Source organism: Vigna angularis, chromosome 10 (genome assembly GCF_016808095.1).
Source record: "Vigna angularis cultivar LongXiaoDou No.4 chromosome 10, ASM1680809v1, whole genome shotgun sequence".
Taxonomy (NCBI): domain Eukaryota; kingdom Viridiplantae; phylum Streptophyta; class Magnoliopsida; order Fabales; family Fabaceae; genus Vigna; species Vigna angularis.
In genome coordinates this window covers 27,286,244-27,313,497 of record NC_068979.1, presented here as the reverse complement: position 1 = coordinate 27,313,497, position 27,254 = coordinate 27,286,244, and the positions used below count along the sequence as shown (strand labels likewise).

The 27,254-nt window shown below is 33.0% G+C and overlaps 2 protein-coding genes and 1 long non-coding RNA gene across 37 annotated transcripts; 1 reads left to right on the top strand and 2 right to left on the bottom strand.

Moving 5' to 3' along the window:
- Positions 1 to 1,539: 1,539 nt before the first annotated feature.
- LOC108335713 (uncharacterized) lies at positions 1,540 to 2,787 on the bottom strand. The gene is made up of 2 exons (XR_001832779.2): positions 2,263 to 2,787; positions 1,540 to 2,117 (listed from the first exon to the last, which is right to left on the bottom strand). It is a non-coding gene; the product is annotated as an uncharacterized LOC108335713 (long non-coding RNA).
- On the top strand, positions 1,595 to 27,254 carry LOC108335710 (uncharacterized). 35 transcript variants are annotated; one of them, XM_052869143.1, is made up of 7 exons: positions 6,304 to 7,117; positions 8,438 to 8,498; positions 8,576 to 9,781; positions 11,069 to 11,113; positions 24,936 to 25,003; positions 25,131 to 25,200; positions 27,095 to 27,254. In XM_052869143.1, the coding sequence occupies exons 1-7, from the start codon at positions 7,063 to 7,065 to the stop codon at positions 27,102 to 27,104; spliced, it is 1,515 nt and encodes a 504-aa protein (XP_052725103.1). In that variant the 5' UTR covers positions 6,304 to 7,062; the 3' UTR covers positions 27,105 to 27,254. The 35 variants fall into 35 exon arrangements, 26 of the variants coding, with proteins under 26 accessions (XP_052725107.1, XP_052725120.1, XP_052725106.1 ...); XR_008245531.1 differs by lacking the exons at positions 24,936 to 25,003; positions 25,131 to 25,200; positions 27,095 to 27,254 and adding exons at positions 10,226 to 10,408; positions 10,481 to 10,552; positions 10,836 to 10,934 and having other exon boundaries at positions 6,305 to 7,117; positions 11,069 to 11,085; XR_008245530.1 differs by lacking the exons at positions 24,936 to 25,003; positions 25,131 to 25,200; positions 27,095 to 27,254 and adding exons at positions 10,226 to 10,408; positions 10,481 to 10,934 and having other exon boundaries at positions 6,305 to 7,117; positions 11,069 to 11,094.
- LOC108335712 (metal tolerance protein 10) lies at positions 13,635 to 16,450 on the bottom strand. Its single transcript, XM_017571826.2, has 6 exons — positions 16,267 to 16,450; positions 16,047 to 16,159; positions 15,508 to 15,753; positions 14,696 to 14,776; positions 14,275 to 14,505; positions 13,635 to 14,147 (listed from the first exon to the last, which is right to left on the bottom strand). The coding sequence occupies exons 1-6, from the start codon at positions 16,448 to 16,450 to the stop codon at positions 13,797 to 13,799; spliced, it is 1,206 nt and encodes a 401-aa protein (XP_017427315.1). The 3' UTR covers positions 13,635 to 13,796.

The following is a 27,254-nucleotide window of genomic DNA, read 5'->3' as shown; positions in this document are numbered from 1 at the left end:
AACTTCCTTGATAAATAGAAAAATAAATTTGTATTATAACGATATTTTTAGTAAATAATTAAATAGTTGTAAAACCGTTTTAAATATATTTTTGGCAGTTCAAATTTAATTTGGAGAGACATTGCTGCCTTATACACACAAAATTGAAATGAAAGTAAGAAAACTTTACTTTGGTTTTTATATTTAATTATAAGATTCATTTCAATTTCAATATTTTTCTATTCAATTGAATTTAATTGTGTTTAAAAAATATAGTTAATTTAGTCTATTATTTTACATTAACGTTTACATTGTTTAAAAATGTTAAAGGTTTAATACATTATTTAGTCCCTACTTTTGGGGGTTTGGTTCAAAATGGTCCTACCTTTTGAAAAAGTTCAATATGACCCCATATTTTGTTTAAAAATGTTCAATTCGGTCCTATTCATGGACGTCGTTAAAAATATAACGGTGTTGATGGCATGGCCAAATTTGAGTGAGGTGTTATGTTGGATGATTACGTGACACTGTGAAGTGAGTTGGTGCAAGCAACCCCACCGGATTTGGATGATTACATGGCCAAATCAGAACAACGAAGGCCACTATACCCAAAACCAAATTTGTTCATCAGGATCTCCATCACTTTGTTGCAAGCAATCCCACATGTGCAAATCCACCAAATCTTGAGAAGAAAGATGTGTTTGAGTCGTTGTCGCTCACGAGCTTCACTATCGTAAATCACCCTGAAGTTGTCCAGAGTGATTGTTGTTGAAAGAACGACCCTCCATTACGAAGGTGCCACCGTCGCAAGTGCTTTTCGAAGTCAGCCACCATGACTCCATCGTAGATCACTAACAAGGGAACGTCACTGCCTGAAACAGAGCTCCACTATTAATGTATAAGGGAGCTGCTCCGCTATTAATGTATAAGTGAGCTTCTGTTAGGGAAAAGAAGAAATAGAGTGCTTCGCCAGACTTGTAAGAAAACCAGAATCAAAACCACCATCACTTCGAACGCAACCAAAAATCATTATGTTTCTAATGATCACCACTGCTTGCGAGAGCTCCACGATAGAAAACATGGCCGTGCACCAGAAAAGGAATCAGGGTTTGTCAATACCCAATTTCGTCAAGATAGATAAAAAAACGTCTAGAATTAAGAAGAAATAAAAAGGGGATTTTTGTTGTTATTTTTTTTTCTTTTTTTCAGTTATTTTTATTTGTAACTTTTATTATTATTATTATTATCATTATTTATTTATTATTATTAGTTTTCTACTTTTGTGTTTTTATTTTTCCTTCTCCTTTATTTATTACTATGTTTTAATTTTATCATTTTGTTTTTATCTTTTGTTTTTATTTTATCGTATTCATCTTTTTTTTTGTTTTCTCTTTTGTTTTGTTTTTATCTATGTATATATTTATTTACTTATTTATTTTTAATTATCAAAATTTTTCCTTTTTATTTTGTTTTTAGATTCAGGAAATCAATAGTTTTTAAGTGATATATATGCATTGTAAAAAAAAAATAATAATAATAAAAATAATAATAAAAAAAAAGAGACGAAGCAGATCCCCGTGTCAAGGTTTATGTCCAAGAAAACAACAAAGTAATGCAAAACAATACCAGGACAATCCCAGATTAGGGAATTTGTCTCAGGGATGTGTCTGGGCTCCTTGGGAAGCAGTGCAGCATTACAAACTAGAGAGAAAAAAAGGAGGATTTGGGATTGCTTCTGAAACCGGGGGGATTTTCAATCATCATCCAGAGCATCCAGCATTTTTCACCCGCAAAGAAAGACAGAGGTCGGCTAGGAAAAAGGAGAGAGATCACTGGAGACGTAGCTGACAAAGGCAAGCAGAGCTCCAAGAGGTAAGGACACCTTGCTCACTCGTGTAGACATAGTCATGTAAGCTTGCTGCACTATTTCATTTTATGCTAGAAGTCGCTTTGCTTGAGTACGTATTGTGGTAGGAGTCTTCCCCTTTCTCCATTCTACATTCTTACCGAAAACCTTCATCACCTTTTCCTAAGCACCCCTGCACGTTGGAGCTCTGAAAAATCCCTTTGGTGTCATTCCGTTTCGTAACCACCGAGCATCACGAGCTCTCCCATTTTTTCCATAGCCTTCAGCGCCTCTGTTCACTCCAATCAACAATAAAATTGAATCATTAAGCGAGAAACTCACAGAAAGCACCGCAAAATGAAACCAACAGATGCCCATGCTCTATTCAACCTTCACTTGCTTCAACTGAAACTAACAACCATAACCAGATTCAATACCTTAGTGTTTCTTTAATTTTCTTGAGTCTTGAAAGAATGCCATCCAGGGCACCACTACACCAAATTCCCAAACACACCATGAGGTTCCTAGCTTTCGGTGCGCAGTAGAGAATCAATTATCACATTCATACTCATACGCACACAAACACATTCCAATGCATATCCTGTACAATGAAGCTTGCTGGCGACGCCGTGGACGGGTTCGCGGTGTCGATTTGAAGAAGTGCTGGTGCGTGTGCGGCGGAGGAAGACCCTCCCTTGGGCTGCTGTCCTCGAAGCGAGAGGGAGAGGGGCGGATCCGAGGCCGGTGACCAGCGGCGGCCTGGATGGCGTCGACAACGGAGAGTTGGACCGGATAGAGGGTCCTCCCCCGGTGGCTGGGGCGCGGCTGTTGAAGGGTGGAGGAGGTCGTCTCTGGTTTCTCGCTCAGAGAGAAGGAGACCTGGTTTCTCCTTTGGATGAAGCTGCGCGCGGAGAGGGAGAACCCCTAAGGGTTTCTGAGTTGGAGTGAAAAGGCCTTGGGCCTAATTAATAAAAAAAAAACAAAATCAAAATATAATGGAAAAGTTTTTTTTCCTTCGCGCAGCCCCACTTTTCACCTGCGCAACCCCATACCAGCCCGGTGGGCCAAGCCCAGGAACAATAAACAAAAAAAGGAAAAAAAACAATTTTGTTCTGCACCCCCTATTATTCGTATCTCACGCCCCTTTCGACTTGGGCTTAGGCCCAGTTCGTTGTTAGAAATCAAAATAATTTAGACACCTTAGTTTCTCATTTAGGCACCCCTACTTTTTGTTTTATTTTTATTCCTTATTTATTTATTTGCTTTTTTTTATCTATTTTATTTTGTTCCCTTATTTATCTTATTCTTTTTTTTTATTTTATTTTATTATTTTTATTGTTATTTTGGTTTTTATCGTTTTCATTTTGTTTTATTTATTTATTCTAAATATTTATTTATTTTAAAATACATATTTAATAATACATAAAAAATAAAATATTTATATATATATATATATATATATATATATATATAAAATTTACAAAAATATTTTAAAGGTTTAGGCACATCTGTGATCGCACGCATCGTCCTTGTGCTAAAACTTTTTCTTCTTCTTTTCTCAAATAATAATAAAATATTTTAAAGGTTTAGGCACATGAGTGATCGCACGCATCGTCCTTGTGCTAAAACCTTTTCTTCTTCTTTTCTCAAATAATAATAAAATATTTTGAAAGGTTTAGGCACATGTGTGATCGCACGCATCGTCCTTGTGCTAAAACCTTCTCTTCTTCTTTTTTTCAAATAATAATAAAATATTATATTTTAAAGGTTTAGGCACATCTGTGATCGCACGTATCGTCCTTGTGCTAAAACCTTTTTTTCTTCTTTTCTCAAATAAAATACAAAAATACATTTTAAAGATCAAACACATGTGTGATCGCTCGCATCGTCTTTGTGCTATAAACTTTTTTTTCTTTCTTTTAGAAAAATATAAAAATACATTTTAAAGGTCAAGCACATGTGTGATCGCTCGCATCGTCCTTGTGCTAAAAACCTTTTATGTTTATTTTATAAAAATACAAAAAAAAAAAAAATAAAACCTTCAAAGACTAAAAACATTCACATTTTCAAACAATTTCCAAACAAACTTCTCAAAACTACGTAACCATGATTTCTCTCATTTTGAATGAGAATACGTAGGAGCAAGGTCAATCCTTGTTGGGCCAAAAAAAAAACTAAAAAATATATATTTTTATTTAGAATTTTATTTTAGAGGATAGTTAAATATTTTGAAAACCACATCATATTCGCGCATTTAGTTAAAGGTACTGCCTTAGGGCAGGCGTTGTAGGGTGTTAACACCTTCCCTACACGTAACCGACTCCCGAACTTAGAATCTCATGTTTGTAGACTATGCCTCATCATTTTATGATTTTTTCGTAGTTTTCCAGAATAAACTATGGTGGCGACTCCAAATCTTTTCTCAAAACCCGTTTTTTTTTTCGGGTCGTCGTCCCGTCGTGATTCCGGTTGCGACAGGGTTTTATGAAACCCACGATAGAGAGAGGAAAAACCTATGGATCACTGGGTTAAAAGTGTGAAAGAATTAGCCATGTTCGATGTACGACGCACTGTTGGTGAAGAAGGAAGGAAGGCAAAAATGCATAAAAAAATTGGGGATTTTTCCCCAATTTAGGGTTTCTGATTCTAATTTCCACTTTAGCATTCTTAAAATGTTAGGGTTTTAGATTGGAATTTTCTTTGATTTTAATAAAAGAACCCACACTTCACTTCACAGTGCCACGTAATCATCCAACATAACACCTCACTCAGATTTGGCCATAGTGGCATCAACACCGTTATGTATTTAACGACGTCCACGAAAAGGATCGAATTGAACATTTTTAAACAAAATATGAAGCCTTACTGAAGTTTTTAAAAAAAATAAGGTCATTTTGAACCAAACTCCCAAAAGTAGAACCTGTATTAAACCAATGTTAAAATTTGGATCATCTTTACTAAAATCTGTCTAGACACATAATATTTAAGTTTTTAACACCAACACTTTGAAACATAATTCTTTTCAAATATCATTAATGCTAATAATAGAAGAACAAAATTCACTCTATCAGAAAATACTAATATTTAATTAAATAAAAAACATAAATATTAAACTTAAATATATGAACTAAATTACTAATTAAACTAAATTGATTATAAATTAATATAAACTTTCTAGAAGTAAATATAATTGTAAAAGGAAATTAGAGTATTAGTCTTATATGTTGTATCATATAGAAAATATATACTATTTTGTAAGGAGATTTATATGATCTTTATTAATAAATTATAAATTTAGTATAGAAAAGAAATAAAAAAAAAGGCATATTTGAAATCCTTTTCATAAATGACAATTAAAAAGATGATGAAATGATGAACAAAAATATGGAGGCTATAACATGATTTCACAGTTTAAGCTTGTCGGGTTCACGTTTAATATATTCTAAGCATATATAATGCTCATGATGTTAAATATAGGTTTTATTTAATTAATTATTTGTCATTAATTATTGTATAAGAAAATAACTCCTTACAGGACTTTAAAAAAATAAGAGTGACCTAAAAGTAAACCTGAGTGGAAATTTTCCCACACCCGTCAAACTTAAAAAAAAACGTGAAAAATTGCCTAAACTTCTCCCCCTTTGAAAATAACTCTGAAGTAAGACCATTCTCATTTCCTCTTAATCACACCGCTAACACCATTCTCTGAATACAACACCATTGCCTCGGTTGCCCGAGTTCCTCTTTGTCACTGCCGTTCGATGGTCACCTGAGTTCCACCTTGTCCGCCGTTCGATCGTTGTCCTTCGAGTTCCACCTTGTCACCGTTGTTGGATCGTGATTCCACCTTGTCAGTGCTGTTCGGTCGTTGTCCTACGTGTTCCACACTGTCACCGCCGTTGGTTAGTATGCAAGTTAGGGTTTTATTTGGTTAGGTTAATTGTTTCAATTTCCATTTTTTTCGTTGTATCATATTCTGTTCTTTCTCAAAAGGTTGGACTGTATATAAAAGCAGAGAAGTGACAGTCATTATTATCCCGTAGTATGCCTGAGATTTTGGTAATCATGGTTCACCTACTAGTTGCTAGTGTTTTTTAATGTCAAAAGGTTTATAAATTAACCTTTTGCATCTTCTCAGCAGCAAAAAGAAAGAGATTTTGGCATGGAAAACCTTGACATGTATCCACTGGAGTAGTTAAATAAAATAACATTTTATTTTTCTTTGTATTTTCCAATTCGTGCCTTCATCTCCATGCACAATCTTTTCCCTATCAGAAATCTCCCTCTTATCTATTTATTGTGATGGTCAAAACTACACCATGCAGTAGTGCCTCCTATCATCAGCACTGTTGTCATAGGCCTTCTTATCTGTTAAGCTTGAGATTGGAACAAGAGTTTCTAGAAACCATAGCAATAGTGACAGAGAACTCTGCTTATAATTATTTAAGCATATCGAATGCTTTAAATGCATATTTAAAACACATAAAAAGTGCAAGGGGTTTTCAAATTACGTTTTTCTTCTTTTCTTTTTTTGTAAACGTGGTCATTCTTGACCATCTAATCTACTTAGGCTTACCTTTCACGTTAATTAGATTATTAATTGTTTATTTGTTAATTATATGTGAGAAGGTGATAGGCTTCTTTAGTCAAGAAGTCGGTCACTCTCAAGGTTGAATTCTGTAAATTGTTCCTTGATGTTCAACTCATCCTCCCACGTAGCTCCTTCTTTTCCCCCTTCTTGCCACTCAATCAGTACCTGTGGCACCATCTCCCCCTGTTGCTGCTTTACCCTTCTTTGTAGCACTTTCAGTGGCCAACAAAGAGGCCCCTCGACCTGTAGCTCTGCTGGTAGGTTCCCTTCCACCTGTTGTGTCCCAATCGCCAGTTTCAACTGGGAGACGTCAAACATAGGGTGAATCCGAGCTGTTTTCGGAAGCTGCAACCGAAAAGCAACCGGTCAAATTTGTTTGAGCACCTGGAAGGGTCCGTAATAACGGGCCGACAGCTTAGGGTGTAATCTCGTAGGCATGGAAGCTTGCCTATGAGGTCTGATCTTTAAGAAAACCCAGTACCCCTCCTTTATATTAGATGCCCTCCTTTTCCTATTCGCATACTGCGTCATCTGGTCTTGGGCTCTGGCCAGATGATACTTCAACTACTTCAACACTGGTTTGCAACTCTTGCGCTACTGCTTCGGCCACCGTTTCCTTGGGGATAAACCTTGTTAAAGTGGGTGGATGCCTCCCATAAACTATTTCAAAAGGGGTACATTCAACGGCCCCCTGATACCATGTAAGGTGAGGTTTGCCCCCACTTATATATTATAAATTGGTTTTATCTCTAGTCGATGTGAGGCTTTCAACACACTCCCCTCACGCCAATGTATATACATATCGAGTGTGAATTAGACAATAATGGGTGGTCCGATAACAGTCCAATAGCGGGTGGAACAATATGCCCAACAAACAACAATATCACTAGGATAGGCTCTAACTTGGCTCTGATACCATGTTAAGAAGTGGACTTTAAGTCTAACTCAATCCCACAAAACCGGCTTGTAAGGTGAGGTTTGCACTTATTTCTATACTATAAATTGGTTTTATCTCTAGTCGATGTGAGACTTCCAACATTATATGTTAGGAAAAAGGTTCAAAATTAGAAGTTACAAAACAGTTGACGGTAGTTGGACAATCTATGGGTGGTTAGAAGAAGTTATTTAATCTAGTAAGGGTTATCTTTTAAGGAGGAAACAGTTCCTCCTGGTGGTGCTGTGTATTTTGTTTCAGAACAAGGCTTGTCCTGTGTAGAAGGGAATTTCTTCCCTTGGAAGCTATTGAATGTTTTCTTGTATTATGTTTTTCAGAATTAGAGTGTTATTTCCATTGTGCAGTAAGATTTGTGTGTTAATTCCTTAAACTGAATTATAAATCTAGTTTCTTGTCTCCAAGGAACCTAACATATAAAGTCTCAAAATTTCTATGACCTCTTGCTCAACAGATTGCCACAAATCAGCACATAATTGAAAATTCAGTTTCTGCCACTGAGGTTTTTCTTAGTCTGGATTAGTAGAGACATCTTGTTCAAGATGATTATGGTATCCTTGAGCAAGAAACCATAACTCCACATAAGCGGACCAAGATAAGTAATTTTTCTAGTTGAGTTTTGCAGTGGTAATAGTAGGTGTAGCTGACATAGAAGAAGTCATTCCAAGAGAAGCCATTCCAAAAAAACGAGAGAGGAAAAACCCTAGCTTGAGGGGAAAACCCTAGGTGTAAGCTATGACCACCTAAACAAAAGGACAAATGAGTAAATTAAATTTATGTTGGGAATATGATTAATAACTAGTATGCCAAGTTTACTTTCTTTATCTTAACCATTTAATGTTGTAATAGTAAATCTAATGATTTTAATAAACTGACTCATCATAGACTATACAATCCATGTCAATATCATAGACTAATGTATTGTGTAAGACGGGGTGTTACATATTTGTCCATACTAACCCAAATTCATGATGTAACACTCAGCTACCACTGTGCATTTATAGACTATAGTTACAACGTGTCTGGGTGCATACTCATAGAAGCGTTCCTTGTTCCTTTTACTTTTCAGGGTTTTACTTTTCAGGGTCACTGCAAGCAATATGTTTGGAAGAATGCCTGAAAGAATACAAGTACCTTTTCTTAGAGTCATTTGACTCTTGTTTTACTTGCTTGGAAGGTGACTTACTTTTGGAACAATGCGTTGTAGATCTTTGGAGCTACTTTATTGTGGAAACCATTTTATTAGAACCAATAAGTTTGCAGCTTTCTACCTGAACTCAATGTTTTATCACACTTCAAAAGATGCTCTCAACCTGCAATGGTATCAGAATGAGTTTCCCAAGGTGAAGGAATTGACCCATTTACTAGCACATGTGGATGCAGTTAATGGTAGACTCATTGATGTAAAGAGTAATTCAACCCTTTTTGATGATGACATTGAGCGTGACATGTGTACCTTCAAGTCCCTTGTTCGTGGGTATGTTGGATCCACATTTGTTCAGCACAAAATGAAACATGTTATGACCTCTTTTGTTTTAAATGCAAAACATGAATCTTTTACCCCTTTTGGTAAAGCAAATGAAAGAGAGCCTATGGTGGTTGATTCACTAACTAAAGTGAGCAACTTTCTTAGTGTTTCTGCTCAACAAAGGAAGTTGGTTCGTCACAAAGTGTGCTCCCAGGTTACTCAGCATCACATATGGACTGGTGCACTTAAAGAAGTTCTGAATGGTTTTGCAGTTGATTTGGATTGTTTGTCTTCTCGGGGCTTAAATAACGATGCTTTATTGGGTGGCCAAATTGTTCATAGCTGTTTGAACTTTCTGACTGAAATTGGTGTCTTTTCGGATCCCGGGTCTTCTTCATGGATGAAGCTTTCATCTTCTAAAATGTTTGATTTCGGTGACCCACAAAAATGGGAAGATGTTCTTGTGATGTTCAATGATCTTATTGAATGCTGTAAAAAGGAAAGAAGGTTGAAGTTGCATGTAGCTAAGGCTGAGATCATGAAGGAGGGGCTTTTGCACATAAGGGATGTTTCAGTTGACAACAGTGTTGGATATAAGGAAGCTCAGCATCAAGAAAGCCTTGTGAGGAAGAAGCTTTCCAAAATGTTGGGTCACTCCTCTCGCTGCTTATTCACTTTATTACTGTATTACCTCTATGGAAGGGTGGTAGATATTGAAGTAGACATGTGTGGTGGGGTCTATGCAAATGGAAGTAATGGCAAGTTTTGCTTGTTTATGGGAAGAATCCTGACTTCAGATAGTGAGAAGATGATTGGGCGTGGTGTGAAGCAGTTGGACCGGGCACTAGGGATTTTCAAGTTTGTGTGGGAAATGGCTGAAATGAAAGGGCATTTGGACTTGCAGGGCCATATGTGGTGTGTTGGAGCAGACAGTAGAATTCTTAGGTATAGAGGTAACACGTACTTTGTGCATGGAATTTGCCTTTGAATAGAGATTATTGTATCACTGCATCATCTGATCGTACTTCATGGCGCTAATATGTCCCCACTTAGCAGTTGCCTATGAAAACCAATTTTTATAATGTGTTAAGGTAATTCAATCAAAACTCAGAAATTTTCTTACACAACCATCCCCTTTTAGAATGAACTCTATAGAGTAAAATAATTAGTTTAATTTTTCTACTAGTTACAACTGGATAAATTATTGGTATTGATTACGTAGCTTTTCTGGCAAACAGAATTATACGGTTTTTTTTTTTTTTTTTTTACTTTTCATTGGTTTACTTGTGATGCAACTAATCAGTCTACCTATTTCCAAGACTACAAGGATTAGTGTTTTCTTTGCTTTAAAAATGTTGTGGGATGCCTTATGGTATATTTATAAATCAGGAAAACGATCTTATTTTCCAAGTTGCGAATTTTAATACCTTGGTCAATATTGAATTGGCAATGGAGGCGTGAGCCCCATGTGCAAATGAAAGATAGACCCTTTGGTTTCTCGCTGGGCTCCTCAACTTTTGGATTAAAGGTTGTCACAAAAGATAAAAGTGATTACCTGTGTTACATTGCAAGGTAATAATTTTGTTTTGTTTTCTCAGAATTTTGGGTATTAACTATTCTAACCTGGGGTAAAACTTTGGTCAGTGTTGATGTTTGTGAAAACAACCCTATTCGGTCCATGATGCTAAGCTAAGAGTGAACTCCAATGGGCAAACTGTAAGTCCTGACTGCAAAATTTCTTATCCACTTTCTCATTTTTATAAGAGAAGCTCACCATATTGAAATCATATATTCTTCATTTCATGTGTGTACTCCCTGATTACTTATATGCTCAAAATGGGCAATACTTATTCATTCACCTAGGAGTCTAGATCAATTTGAGGTTAGGGAAAATGAGATAACAGCTCAGTGGCACTGTTGGTTTACCTGCAAGTAACAAGCACACATCTCATAAAGGCATTAATTATGTCAGCATTGGTGTTCTTTTGGTAACTATCAGTGATCTCCTCATTCAAACATAACTATGGTGCCTACTTTGACAATGTCCATGCCGGTGTTTGTGGTCCAGTTCAATTGGTATCAATAAAGAATAACAGAGGTATAGTATTTGTTTGGTAGAGGTTGTAAGAATTGTCTCTTTTCAGCAGTTTAAATTCTATTTAATGCGGTATTATACCTTCAAGTTGAGTATTGTACAAAAATTGTTTTACACTGAATAATTGTCTCTTTCAGTGCTTCCATTGGCAACTGCTTAGTGGGGGGGCATGTTAGCGCCATGTGAGTATTCTTCTTCTAACAGTTCATTCTATATTTGAAATTACATTATCTAGATCCGAAACTTGCATCACTTGGTTGAAAGACATAAGTTGTTACTACTTGTATCCAATGCCTGTAAGAAAATACACTTGTTTTATCTCGGGCATGTTATCAAACATATTGCAGTGGTCCTGAAAAGTAATAGAATTAGGGAGCACCATTTACAAAGTGGAAGAGGTGTGCGTTTGTTAGCGATCAGCTATATCAAACACTTTAATTTGGGAAGAAATAAACTACGAGAATGAATAGGAGAGAATCATTCTACTATGAAGCAATCAAATGAGAAACAGAACTAACTTCAATTATTGAGAAGGGATAAACTCTAGAAAAATATTTAAAAGAGGGGGGTTTAAGTATGTTTTATGTTCTTAAAAACATTAGCATAATTTTGTTTTTTTATTATTGGCTATAGTTAATTAAGTGTTGAAATGAAAAAAAGGAATTAAGACAATTAATGTAATAATGTTTTTCTTAAGTTAAGGTAGTTAGATTACTTTTACATGCATACTTAAGTAATGTATTTGTTAATTTTTATGAATAAGATAATGACATGATTTATTTTTAATAAAATGTGAACAATAATTGATATTATTTTTCTTGAATAGTTATTTTTATTACCATATTGTTTACTGGAAGTAATTACATACAATTTTTATTTTACAGTAATATATATTTATTATAAAAAAGTAATGATTGTTGTTTTTATTTTACACACACACACACACACACACATATATATATATATATATATATATATATATATATATATATATAAAATAAATAATTCCAAAAATAATTGAAAGATATTTTGTTTGATAATAAAATCATTGTTTTTTAACTGTGGTATTAATATGAATTAATGATTGTTGAAAAAGTAACGAAACATCCTTAAGGAGATTAAGTGTCCATATTCTATACTTTTTGGGTTGTATTTTTGGTCTTGGATTATTGGACCCTTATATTTTTTAAAATGACTATTTTATCCTTTATATTTTCTTTGGATAAAATAATTAAAATATTTTATTTTTGTTTGGATAAATAATTGAGTTTTTCTCTAAAGATAATATTTCATTTTAAAATTCAAATTTACAAACTAATATATTGATCAAATTTAAATATTAAAATAATATTTAACGATTTAATTTTTTTTAATAAATATGTGTATAAGGAGGGAAAGTGAAATTTTAATTTCTGTCTTTGTTTTAGTGAATTTTAAATTCTATTATTTTATTTATTTAAAACATGGCTTGACCTTTGAGTCCGAGTGACTCAGACATAACCTTTCACTTGGGCCTACTCAACTTGACCTTCAATGTAGTCCTACTTGACTCGACCTTTAGCCTTTGCAGACTTAGGGGTCAATTTGTCTCAAACTTCAAACATAATCAACTAATTTCGAACTTTGGTTAGGGGCGACTCGATTAGAGTTTTTTCCCGAGTCAACTCGACTCAGCCTTCACACTAGTCAACTTGGCTTGACCCTTGAATTCAGACTGACTTAACTCAATCTTCAATACTAAAGGTCGAGTCGATTAAGCTTGAGATGAAGGATGAGCGAGATTGACCATGGTCGAGACGAGGTTGCTTCGGTTGAATGTTGAGGTGAATCGACTCAGGTTGAAGGTCAAGCCAAATCAATTCGATCCAAAAGTCGAGCCAAATATTTTAAAAATAAAATTTTACTTTAAAAGAGAAATTTATTTGGTTTATAAAAAAAATTGAAATTAAAGATATTTCAATTATTCAATCCAAACAAACAATTTAAAAACATGAAGTCTAAACAAACAATTTGAAAAATGAAGAAAATTCAATTAAAAATAATTAAAATATAATATATTTCAATTTTTTATAATTGTTAAAATTCCTTACCCCACACAAGGGGAAGGGTATGCTAGTCATGTTAGTGTGGGATGCAGTTAGTAATTATTATACAGGTGCAGGAAGCAAAATCCCATCGTTTTAATCACAACTATTTCAATGCTTGTTTTTATTTTAGTTTTTACTGACATTTCCCCGTATCAAATATCTTCTAAACCTAGATTTTATTTTCGTAGCTTATTTCAACTCACCAACATATTAGTAATAAATATCAACAAGTCACAACTCACTATTCTTTTTGGCTATATTTTAAAGAAAAATATTCATGTATATCAAAAATATTTATCAACTTAAAAAATATTATAAATTTATAAAATATATGACGTGATAAGATAATAAAGATAAAAAAGTAAGTGTTTAATAAGTGTATATGAGATAGAGGTCCTATTTTAACTTGAAACAATAGTATATTTTATGTGTTGGTTTTTGAAGATGAACTAGTCATGAGATGATTAATATAATAAGTCATTATTTTGGGTTTATTTCCTCACATTTGATGATAGCAAAAAATACATTGGTACAAGAAAAAGAAAGAGTAGTCACTAAAATGAAAGGGAGAAAATTTTTATTTAACGATAATGAATATAATGTGAGTAAACAAATGTACATTAAAATTCCACTCGTTTAGCCCTCATTAATATTTTTGCAAGAAAACTTCACAAAATACATTTGTTTCACGAGGACAATGATATTCCACAATTACTAAACAAAATTTAAATCCTACATTCTAACAAAACCCATGGCCTAATATTTTTCTTTCGGTTTTCTACACCACCCCCTTGGGCTTGTGCTCGAGTTTGTGAGTTGTGTTGAAGTCAATGTGGACGAAGGCTCTCTCAATTTCTGGGAGATTTTCAAGCTTATCCTGAAGTGCCTCTCCAATGTCATGTGCTTGAGCAAGTGACATTTCTTCTGACACCACAATGTCTACCTCCACAAAGTAATTGGACCCAAATGTGTAGGCTCTCACAGTGTCTATGTGCTTGATCTCCATGTTATGGTTCCAACAAAGATATGTTAGCTTTGCAAGGTATTCTGCTGGTGCTGTTTTACCAATCAATGACCACACATTCTCCATCACTGTTTTTGCCCAGTTACTGATTGTATATAAGGCTATCTGCATGCATTTCAATTGTTCCATTCCATTCATGTTATTACTTTTCATCATAGCCTCAAATATATGCGACATTTGCATTCAAAACTTGTTTTTGTGATTAAATGTTCAAAAATTTAAGAACTTATACCAGGATGGCTCCAAGAGGGTCAATCCACCAGTAGAATTTGATGGCTAGAACTGCAGTGGCTAGACCAATGGAGTTTGTAATGACATCAAAGAAATGGTCCTGAGCATAGGCCCTTACTATTTCATTCTTGAACCTGCGACAGTAAGTCATTAGTGCAACCTTTACCAAAGTGGCTGTCACCATAATCCCTATCATCCACTTTTCTTTCACTGGATCCCTCTCGGGTTGAGTCTGTTATAAATGAAGCATAGCTTGTGTTAAGACACAGAATCTATCAAGCAATGCTTCTTAATTACATATGCTAATCTTCTTTCATTTTTTCAACAAATATTATTTTATACCCTAGATTCTTGAAAAAGATCAAACATAAATTGTTCAATCTCCATCATGTTTTTTGTTCACTTTAATTTAATATTTGTACCTTTGCGATGATTTCTCTTCCTGATTCAAACAAAATCTGCAATCCCAGAGTTGCCATAACTGCTGCAAACACAACTATACCCTGTACAAATATATCAAAGTAAGAATTGAGTAAAAAAAAACATCAAATTGAAGGATATTGATACCATTTCCAACCTGAAAACTTTGACAATGGATTCATGAATCTTCTTTCTTACATGTTACTTAACTTTTTCAATTCTGTACTCAATGTGAGTTTTAAACTTACATTTAGATTTTTAAGAATCTTTCTTTCAAAGTGAGTTTCTTCTTTTGAGGAGAGCTTCATTAGGGAGATTAAAAACAATGAGATATGAGTCTAGGGATTGATACCACTTTTAACCTAAAATCTATGGATTTGTGTATCTTCTTCCTTATATATTGTTTAACTCTCTCATTTTTATTTAAGGTGTGAATTAAACTCACACTTGAATCCTAAACATAAACAAAACTTGTCATCATAATAAGAAACTTATCTTTGTTCAAGTTCCTTTTCTTCATGCATGTTTGGTATTGCATATATATATATGAAGCCTTTTTTGTTTGTTTATTGAACTTCTTAAAAGAAGTTATCTGATACAAGTAATTATTTTTCCTTGAATAAGTTGAACTAACAGTAATAAAGATGAATGCATTATGTACCAAGATAGAAATATTTAGAATATTGGCATAAAACAATACTTGCATCTATAAAATTGTTGTGAGACCAAATGAGCTTAAATGAATTTATATATACGAAGAACTTAATCTAATGTCAAAATGTCAATGTTCTAAATGAAAGAAAAAAACAGTTACCACAGGTTGCATCCTGTTCTTGCCAATAGGGTATTGGTGATGATTTGGTTTTCTCATAGCATAAGCAGTGAACCAAAGTATAAATCCTGACAAGAGATCCAATAGTGAGTCTAGAGTTGATGCAATAACAGCCAGGGATTTGCTCTCAACGGAAGCATACACTTTTGCTGCAAACAGCACCATGTTCCCTATGTTAGATGCATAGATTGCCACCCTTTCACTCCTTTGAAGTTCCTTCATATCATCCTGAACAATCAAAATTTTTCAATCAAATATGCATCATCAAACACACCCTTTTAAAGAAAAATGTTCTTGGTCATTTACTATTTGCTAAATCTGGTTTTTATCATCACTAAATAATAAGTTGATAGATAGAAAACAGTCACAATTACATATTTTCAAAACTCGAAGAACCCATTCATCAATTTGAAAATATCAGAAACAAAACCAAATTTGACGAAAATTAAGTGAATAAAAAGCACTTTCTTCCCCCAAAAGAAGTCAATAAATGAGCAAAAGTTCATCTTTGTTTTCAAAACCTCTGATATAGTTCCTGGTAACATGCCCAAATCAGTGTATGAGTCCACTTCTTGGTACCCTTTAAGAAGCCTCTCCTGCCTCTTGTAATACTCAGCAAGTTTCCTTTGTCTTTCTGAGATCATAAACATGTAAATTTCATCTCAGAAAGTGCAATTTCACAAAAGAGAATACTAAAAGAAAAACGGTCAACTTCATGTACATGAGTTTATATATACATACTTAGGGTTCTGATGAAGAATCCAAAGCCAAAATGAGACTCCATTTGCCTTTCTGGTATCCGATGTTCATCCATGTTGATCCTCCATGAAGGTTGCCTTGCCATGGACACATTTTCTGCTGCTATATTTGGGGAAAGAAGCTCTGTCCTGTAGTCTGTGGAATCTGTTCGAAGTTCAGTTCCCATCTTTGCTATGCTTCAATCCTAAGCACGTGTGCTATATATACTAACTAAAGAAAGTGGAGTGGTTACTATAGTAGGTAATATGGAATATTTAAACTAAAGAAGGCATGAACCATGCTTCATTTTTGTTCTGGCATGAACCATATCTTTGTCTGTCTAAAATACTATGTTTATGAACAAAAAATTGACTTTGAGTTGATGTAATCAATGTTAATATCAACGGAATCCATCTTAGGAATATGCTTGGTATTCAATGTTCACATCTTAAGATTCAATTTTTTAGTTTTGTTTAAGATTCAACTTCTAATTGTTAACTAAAATAAAAGAAGAAAACTATCAATTTCGTGCGCTGTTTGCCGTGCAATTTATTCTTTCTCCTAGTTACCAGGAACCACCTTAAGCTTATTTAATTAGATTGAAATGGACTTACTGGAACAAATTTTATTGCTTTTAATAAGATTCTGTACTACTATTTTTTTAATTTGCTAAAATGAAATAATATATATTTAGATTAATATTATAATGAGCACAATGAGTTTATTCATCTATGGTTACATTTTTAAAAAATAAAATGCAGAGGCGCAGCTGTTCATTTATTTATTTTTTAAAAATAGTATTGTATCATGTAACAAAAAGTTATTTTTTTTCTTTCTGACATGACACTTCTGTGATATATATATATATATATATATATATATATATATATATATATATATATATATATATATATATATATATATATATATATATATATATATATATATATATATATATATATATATATAGATAGATAGATACAGATTTGCACATGGTGCACTTTAATTAAAGAAATTATCTTTTGCATCACCATAAGTTCTTCCTATAATCTTGTAAATTTGAAAATTCCCACTTTGATTTTCTATTAAATGACAACAAAGGTTTTTATAGGAACATATAACGATGGTTTGTGTTAAGAAGTGAATTTTAAGCCTAACTCAATTCTACAAAAGCAGTTTGTATGGTGAGGTTTGTACCCTACTTGTATATTATAATTTGGTCTCATCTCTAGTTGAGATGAGACTTCCAACACACCTCTTTCATGTCGAGGTATAAACATCTCGAGTATGAGAGTAAAATTAATGAGTGGTCCGATAGTGGTCCGACAACAGGTGGAACAGAATGTCCACATAGATCTCGCTAGAAAAGGCTTCAACCACGACTCAGATATCATGTTAAGAAGTGAACTTTAAGCCTAACTCAACCCCACAAAACTGGCTTTATGGTGAGGTTTGCACCCCACTTATATATTATAAGTTGGCCTTATCTCTAGTTGATGTGAGACTTCCAACACACCCCTTTCACGCCGAGGTATAGACATCTCGAACGTGAGAATAATATTAATGAGTGGTCCGATAGTGGCCCGACAACGACTGAAACAGAATGCTCATAGTTTGTGTTATTGTCTTTAGATTTCATGAAGGAGATGTTGAGAGCTAAATTTTGAAGTGAACATCACTATAGTGTGAGATTTGGGAACATGTATGAGTTTTGCATTTTCCATTTTTGCTTTGGAGTAATTCTAGCGTTTTGGTTTGGAGTTTCTTTTAGGTTGTGAAATTTAGATTTTTTTTTAGAAATTTGAAAGTCTTTCATATTTCGAAAGTAAAAAGTGATTTTTTTTTTCCAAATCATGTAATTTATAACTTAATGTATTTTAGATTATATAATTTTAAATATAGTTTGGTATTTAAAATTGTATTATAAATTACACAACTTAAAATGCAATTCACTTTCAAATTATGTAATTTTAATTTGAAAATTGTATTTTAGATTGTATAATCTAGAAGAGAATTTTCATATTACACAATATGAAAGTTGAAAGTGTACATTGTTGTTGCATAGTGCAATGTTGATTTTTTTTTCATAGAAATGAAATCCAATTTTTGGAGCAAAATATTGTATGAAATTGATATGTTGTCTCACATATGAAATGTATGATATTGTGAAATTTTGGGGCAACAAACATTGAATTGGTTAAAAAGGTTGTGTTGAAATTTTTTCAATATGTGGTAAGTGAAATATGTTATTATTTGTGTAAAAAATATGATAAGGGACATATGCTTGTAATGTATTTATGTAGTTATTTGAGAATGTGATGACTTATATGAATAGTTCTGCTTGGGAGCATTTAAACTTGAATTTGAAATTGTGATATCGAGGTTTGATATGATAAATGAACAATAAAAAAGAAAAACAAACGTGTTGTTAGGATGTAAATGATGTAATAAATATAGCAAATACAAATAGGAATTACAACTAACTATAACTAGAAGAAAATGTCACTATCTATTTAAATGATGGGTAAAACAGTAAGCAATGGAAAAAAAAAGTGAATTAAGAAGCTAAATGTGTGAATTATAATAATGAGTTGGCTGGTACATAGGTCATCTACATGTTAACAGATTAAAATCTAATAAGGATTCCATGATGGTGGTCATAACTAAAAGTTTAGTGAAATTGAAAAATATTTTACTTACTTTAATGGAAAACAATTAAAGATATATTGAACAAGTGTACAATGTTAAGTGTGCATATATGATATCATAAAAAAAAGTATTAAATTAAAATGAAACATTTAAGAATGATCCTCGAGTTTGACATATATTTTAAGCAGGTTTAGTGAGTCCTCTGAAGTTGTTATTAATGTTTTTTTATACATCCTGATTTAGTAAATTATTGAATGCATTTAACATTATATTCTTAATAAACAACATATATGAAAACAATCCATAATTTTATTTTTATTTCAACATATTCAGGTATCAATCTATCATGAACAAACTTAATGAGCTTATGGAATTCAAACTTTGTTGTCTTGTTAACGATGAAGCTAATTTTTTTTACTACTCAAAGTTGAGGCTCCTTACACCCAATCTCTTAAGTGAATGATTGTTTCAATCACAATTTTAAGGTTTGTGTATTGTATGATTGTATAGTCAGGTTTTATAAGAGACTGGATGATCATTCACCATTGATGGATCCAACACTCTAATCTCGAAATTACCACTAACACTCATTAGTTTAGAGTAAAGTGTGATTATCAGCTATTGGGCTTCAATTAGGTCACCATTAATACACATTAATTACCCTAATGGACAAATCTTTACTAACTTTGACATCAAAGTACCTTCTACAAGTAACCTCCTAGTTTGACCAAACAAATAACCAAGACAAAAGGTGACGAAGATAAGGACTTGGACTCTCAAGACACACTAAGCAATAAATAGTTAATCTCGACTTCATAACTGAAATACTTGGTTTTGCCATTATGGAGAGGAAATGTTTCTGGTTTGAAAGATGCAAATGATTTGTTGTGAGGAAGAAATTATCATTAATCATCCTTAATTTAATGATCTTTTGGAATAATATGGAACATCAAGATTGATAGTGTACCTTTTAATTACACGGTTAATGCAGTTTGAAAAAGGTATTTCTTTTTGCAACCTCATTTTTATTCTATACCACTACAATTATGAAATTTCTGTTTTGTCCTTAAAAAATATTCTTTGTTGATTCATACATTGATGGCAAACCCTTAACCAAGGTTCCAATCACAAGAAGCATGACCAAGCAAATTCAAGAAGAGTTAGAATCATCTATGTAAAGTGAAGCTAAACTCTTATTCACTTGGTCCATCGTGGAGCATTTCTAGACCTTTTATTAAAAGTCAAGTGGTGTAGGATTTCTTTTTAGGCCTTGTATTAAAGGCCAAGTAGTGTAGGGTTTTTGAACAATCTTGCTTAATTTGTTGGGCAATATTTACACCTAACTTAAACTATTATCGAGTGATTAGTTTTGTAACCCTAGCTTGGTGGAGATGTCCCACATGAGACATGGTGGTCACATGGCAAGTTCTTAGTGAAGAGTTTTCTTACAAAAGTAGTGGTCATGTATCATTTTCCTAGTGTGAAACTTGTGCGAAAGTGGTTTTTCACATGACTCTCTAGGAGTGAAGAGTTTTTTTAAAAGTTAGAGTATCACATGTGAAGGTCTCCTTCACCAAGATAAGATTTTTAGGGTTTGGTGCAAGATATCATTTTTGGTTTACTTTGGAGACATCTTCATCTATAAATAGAGGTGTTTTCTCCCTTTGAAACCCAATTTGAGAATTATAATGTTATGTTGTCAAAATATTTTTGCAACCATATCTTATCTCAAGTCAATGCTAGAACATCAAACGCCTTCATCTCACCCATCACTATTCAAACACCAAAGGTTGTGAGTTTTGCCTTTTATCCTCCATAACTTTCATACCTACATCATTAATATAACATCTTTTCATGTTTTAACTGAAACTAACTTAAGAAGAGCCTATCATACATAAATGTTTTTTACTTCTGAATTGTACAATAAAATATAATTCTTTTTATGAAAACAAAAGCTTATGAATTTTATAATTTAAAAATCATTTTGAATTTTATATTACGCAATGTATAAAGTTTTTTTATCTACAATTGAGAAGTTATTTTTTGATAAGAGAAGTTTTTGTATTACTTGATCTGAAAGTCATGTTTTCATAAAAAAAAAAAGTTGGAATTGTATGAAGGTGAAGTATCTTTCGAATAACACAACTCAAGCTTTTTTTCATTTTAAAAATGAGTTTGGCATGCTAGAATGATCTTATGAATTGCTCATGTATGTATGACACAATACATAGATAAGGATAACAATGACTGTAAGGGAAACAAGAAATGACGGCAGCATGGAGCAATTCTGTCTTTTAATTGATCCCCTCATCGCTGCAGGAAATACAATGACCTTTGAAATACAAGTGTTTGATCTTTGAGGCTCCTTTCATTTTTCAACGGAAAAACAAGCTGAAAATTTGAATTTCTAGTCAGATTGAAAAAAAAAATGAAGGAAAAAAATTATAAAAGTTCAAGATTAGAAATAAAATTAAATATTGCTTAAAATAACTAATATTTTACAACCTTCCCATACTTCAAATTCTAAGGATTGAAATAAAATTTTAATATAATTAGTATTAAGATTTTCTTGAATATATTTTAAGTATTATAAACTTATAAAATTAATTGATAATAAAATTGGAAATATGAGAAAGTTTATATTTAAATGACGTTATTATCTTAATTATATAAATTATAGAAATAAAGTTTATTAGTTCTTCTTAAAGATAATTTTGTAAGGAAAATGATTCTTTCACACCCCTAAAAATCATTACAGTAGTAGACTGTAAGAAGATTAAACCAGGGTCCAAATAAAGATTAAGTTGGGCCGCAGCATTTGTAGCCCATTTGGAAGTTTGGTTCTTCCTACACCTCCCTTTTTTCTTCCAAAGGCAGTGAACCTCCGTTCCAATCCCGAGGAAGGTAGGAGAAGAAGACAACCAATCCAGAAAAAGAAGCACCCAATTCCAAAATACCTTTTAAAACACTCAATCCGATAGATTTCATTTAGTGAATTCTGCAATATACATTTTGGAACATATTTTTTAATATAGAAATATCTTTCAAAGTATGCATTATGGAATGTATTTTTTTAAATATATTTCAGATTTTACAATATGAAAGATATTTTTAAATGTTTATTTCAGAATATATTTTTTAATATATCATATAATACACATTTTGACACATGTTTTCAAATCTAAAATTATTTTAAGATTATCCAATCCAAAATTTATTAAAAAGAAAGAGGTGTAATGATGTCTTTCTTAACTTGTCTTATGTCATGGTTAGAGTATGTTATGAGGTCTCTTTAACCACATTTTTAGAGTTGGTTCAACTTTTCTAAGAGTACTATCGATAATTTTTGTTTTGCCACTTAAACATCAAACCCGAGACAAATTTTCTTTATCCAAGCCGAGACACATTACCTTCATCTCTATTGTTTCAGCATCACATCTACCTCAATAGCTTCGTCTTCTTATTTTGATTCAACGTAGCTTGGAAATGAGATTATTAGGTTCCAAAATAGAAAATAACTTAAATTTTGAGACTCACATGCTTAAATTTTAATACTTTCAAAATATGTTAATGTTAATTTAATACAAAGAACCACATTGAATTATTTTGAAAAAAATAAAAATTTAATTAAATAAAAAACAAATATATGAACTAAAACAAATTAGACCAAATAATAAAAGTATTAATAATGAAATTAATAAAAATATTCGTTGTTCTATTCTTAATATACTATTTTAAAAAATATTTGTTCCATATGACTAATAGTTTATATTTTAATTATTTTCTATCCCTAAAAGTAATTTTTTAAATGTGAGTGTAACACGTTTCATTATTATAAAATAAGAAGAGTGTTGTTGATTTGTGCAAGTTTTAGAAATGCAAGGATCTATTTGTCGAAATGAACAACTGAAGGTGGATTGGTTTAATTTTTTAATTTTTTAAAAAAGAAATCAAACATAATATTTTTTAAGGTTATTCCTTCATTATTTTCTTAGTTCTAGATAGAGGCAATTGCGCCATGATTCCATGATGAACTAAAAAATATTTTGTTGACAAAGGATTCATCTACAGCTGTTTGCCTTCAATCTCTCAAAAGTCAACACTCAACTTCATTCCCAATTCTCTATTTTCATGCTACTCAAGGGTTCAAAAATATGCATTACCAAACATAGGGCATAAAAAAATAAATAAGGGCAGAGATTCAAAATAAAGACAATAATTTGAGTTCAAACAATGTTTATCAAAGTTGTCTCCAGCATGGTTGTGAACTTTTCTTCCTTTTATAGTGATAGTGAAATGAGGTTAAAATACACTCAAGTTATGTGAGATTATAGAAAAGAAATGCAATCGTAAATATTAGAATTAGGTTAGTAATTTCTTTTATATGTAATGTATTAAGAGTGATACTCCAAGTAGAGATCAGTATACAGAAATGAAAATATATCTTGATGTGGTATACATTTATTTTATATCTTTATATGCTATTTAGTTATTCTTTTACCACAACATACTCGTTAAATTAGTCCAATGTTTTGATTAAATAATTAATATAATGTTTTTATTAAATTTATGTTTGAACCAATATGTCAATTGTATCATATCCAAAAACTGCATAACCATTAAAAATCTTTGTGAAATCTTCATAATTATCACTAACCTTGTGATAACATAAAGAATCAATTACAATAAATTTGTGAGTATATAAGAATTACTAGGTTTGATGCAACTCTAAAAGACTGATACTTTGGTTAAAAAGATACAATATTTTGATTAAAATAGTATAATTATTGGTTGAAATCCACATAAATGATGTCAAGATGGAATGTGCAACTTTTGCGATGTATGTATGTGAACGCTCTTTGTATATTTACTTCTTATAAATTCACATATATTGGGATATCTTTTAGTATTATTTTTTTCTGATAACAATAATTAGTCAATCCACATGTACAACCAATAAAAGAAAAAAAAAGAACTTGGATTTTTGGGATAACTAACAAAATAAATTTTGGATTGAATTAGGCTTTGTGATAATCAATAAAAATAAAAAGTATTAGATTTTAAGCTTAATTAATTTTGGTGATACAAATTACCTGTAAAGGACCCGTAAGTAAAAATTCGGATTGTACAAACTAGAAATAAAAAAATCTACATTCAAAATTTACCAAAATAACAAATATACACACTCGCATAAACTATCGAATGGTGATATATATATATATATATATATATATATATATATATATATATATATATATATATATATATATATATATATATATATATATATATATATATATATATATATATCCAACATTACTCTTAAGAGTGAGCAAGAAAAATAACTCATTTTAATAACTGATGGTAAAATACTCTAAGATGTTTGAAATTTGATATTAAAGAAGTATGATAAGTAACGATTTTAATAATTTTATGTTTATGATAAATAATGTTTGGTTAAGAAAAATGTGGATGAAAATATGGTGAAGAAGACACAGAATTAATAAATATTGAAGTGACTGCTTGTGTGAATATAAAGACAAGTAGTACTAAACTAACCTTTTTTATTTCATCATTCACACATTTCCCATTAGTTACTGTTTGAATGAATTCGATTAAAATAAATTTGAGTGAATGAATTAAAAAAAAAAAGTTAGCGGATAGATTTTACCGATGAGAGTGTGTAATTGTCTGGATTAAAAGGTTTAAAGGTATAAATAAAATAATTTGAAGGACGTGTTTATAAATAATATGTGATTAAAAAAATGTTTTAAGTGAAAAAAATATATGATTGTCAGTTTATTTTTGTGAAAAAATGTAAGGACCTGAAATTTTATGGCAGTTGGGCCTTATGTTGGGGCAGTCAGGCTCATAAGGCTAAGGGTACAATGACCTTAGTAAGGGATCTTTCAAAAATCTGAGTTCCTTATCTCTCAACTTTTCTTTCTCTCTTTAGAACTCTTATTTTCCCTAACCTTGCTCTACCTTCTTACACAAAGTTCAACCGTTGCATTGATAAATAGGTGGTGTTCTTTCCTTCACGGAGTTGAGAGCTTCGCAACCATCCGATTACATTCTCGTTCTTCAACTGGTAAGTCGTTTCCCCCTTTTCCTCCTCTTTTGGGAACTTAGGGCATGTGCCTAGAAGCCTTTTCCTTCATACTTTTGTCAAACTTAGTTCTAAAGAGTTGTTCCATCACCTATTGGGTGGTTTGTAGGGTTTGATTGGGTTCTCTTTGAGTTGGGCACTCTTGAATTAAGTTGTGAGCTTAGCTGTGAAACCTTAAGGTAAGGGGAGCTAGAATACTTCTTTAAATTGCTTGCATGAAGTGTATGTATATTGGATTCTGAATTGGTGTACTGGTGGGAGTTGTATTTTGTTTTGAGCATGTTGTATTGTATATATGTGAAATCCATGAAACTGTGTTGAGCTGTTTGGAATTGATTTGGATGGGTTTGAATTGCTGTAATTGACCAATTTGAAGTGATTTAAGTGTGAAATCTGGTATATTTTTTATTGGATAGAAATTTGGAGTTTTAGTAGTTTTTAGGTCATTTTGAGAGGAAGTAAGGTGGTGATTTTGAGTAAATGAGGGCTGCAGCGTTCTTGGACTGTTGGGGCAGCCTAGACAAGTCCATTGTGACTTGTTAGAAGCATAAAAGTGGTTTAAAACATGTGCCAAGTAGTAGAATCGGATTTGGGTCCATAAGTTGTTGAAATTAGTGTTTTAGAGTTAAAATTGAACTTTAATCACTTTAAAATGGTAGCAGGAATGTTTAGAATCATTTAGATAAGTTTAATTAAGTATAAAACAAGAATTAAGGGTGTTAGAAGTTAGTAAAAATGGTTAGGAATGGTTATGTTAGGTGCTGTTCATAATTCTATAGAATTATGCAGTTTCGTCGAAAGTGAACTGATAAGCGTTTGGCCATGCGTTGTTGAGCGTTCGGTCTCTTAGGTAGCGTTCGGTCTTGATGGTGCTCGGTCTCAGGTAGCGCTCGGTCATATGTAACGTTTGGTCTTAGTGGATGGTCTTGGTAACGTTCGGTCTTAGTGGTGGTCTTGGTAGCGTTCGGCCAAGGCTATAAGCACTCGGCCAAGGCTCTAGGTGTTCGGCCAAGGCTCTAAGCGTTCGGCCAAGGCTCTAAGCGTTCGGCCAGGGCTCTAGGTGTTCGGCCAAGGCTCTAGGTGTTCGGCCAAGGCTCTAAGCGTTCGGCCAGGGCTTTAGGTGTTCGGCCAAGGTTCTAGGCGTTCGGCCAGGGCTCTAGGTGTTCGGCCAAGGCTCTAAGCGTTCGGCCAAGGCTCTAAGCGTTCGGCCAAGGCTCTAGGTGTTCGGCCAGGGCTCTAAGCGTTCGGCCAAGGCTCTAAGCATTCGGCCAAGGCTGTTCGGCCAAGGTTCTAAGCATTCGGCCAAGGCTCTAGGTGTTCGATTCCAGTCTCTTTTGCTCTTGTTTTGGGTTGAATTAAGTGCGGAATGATTGAAATGCATAGTATGATAGTGGAAATGTTATTATACTGAAAGTATGTGAATGTATGAGACATGTTTGGTGGTTGAATGTAACAAGTATGTGTAATGGACGTAATTCCATGGATCTCAATGGAGGTCACATGGTGGTGCCCTATGTGTAATGGACGTAATTCCATGGATCTCAAGGGAGGTCACATGGTGGTGCCCTATGTGTAATGGACGTAATTTCGTGGCCTCAAGGTGAGGATTCATGGTGGTGCCCTCAGTGTTTGGAATGAATGCATGGTAGCTCAGTTTTTGGGGTTTTCCTGATTCTCTAATGGTCTTTCATTCTCAAGTAGAGAGGATTGATCCATGTGGTGAGGAGTAGCAGCTCCTAGTCTTGGGTGCTTCCAGTATGGCCCAAGGTGAGTGATAACGGATTAACCTCGTGAGTGTGGTAGGGTGAAACCCATTGACAATGGCTTTGCAAAGCAGTAGAGGCCACCACGAGTGCATAATCCGCCATAGCTCGACAATCATTCTAGTCCGGACGAGTCAAGTGTAAAGTGCAAGAAGTTATGTTGCGTGGTATATTATATTTGCCTTTAATTGCATATTGTGTGTGATTGATATAACATGATTTTTGTATATCTGGCTCACCCTTGCTTGTGTGTTTGTGTCTGCTTGGGTATGCTTTCTTTTGCAATGATCATCCACTTGGATGTGAGCAGAGATGGATGAGGTGCCTCTGGAGCAAGCCTTGGAGGAAGACAATGCCGCTACTTAGTCTTCATAGGACTTTCTTAGTTACTTCCTGTAATTTGAAATACCTTAGTATGTTTAAGTTTTAAATTCCGACCATATTTGGGATGACTGTAAGCTTATCGACTT

What these genes read in the sequence shown, in the direction of transcription:
- LOC108335710 (XM_052869142.1), top strand. Translation starts at nt 7,063, where the DNA reads ATGCCTCCCATAAACTATTTCAAAAGGGGTACATTCAACGGCCCCCTG. An exon ending in GAATGCCTGAAAGAATACAA is followed by an intron (nt 8,499 to 8,575) that starts GTACCTTTTCTT and finishes AATGCGTTGTAG; the next exon opens with ATCTTTGGAGCTACTTTATT. An exon ending in TACCTGTGTTACATTGCAAG is followed by an intron (nt 10,409 to 10,480) that starts GTAATAATTTTG and finishes AACTTTGGTCAG; the next exon opens with TGTTGATGTTTGTGAAAACA.
- LOC108335712 (XM_017571826.2), bottom strand. Translation starts at nt 16,450, where the DNA reads ATGGGAACTGAACTTCGAACAGATTCCACAGACTACAGGACAGAGCTT. An exon ending in GAAGAGAAATCATCGCAAAG is followed by an intron (nt 14,506 to 14,695) that starts GTACAAATATTA and finishes CATTTATAACAG; the next exon opens with ACTCAACCCGAGAGGGATCC. An exon ending in ACCCTCTTGGAGCCATCCTG is followed by an intron (nt 14,148 to 14,274) that starts GTATAAGTTCTT and finishes AAATGCATGCAG; the next exon opens with ATAGCCTTATATACAATCAG.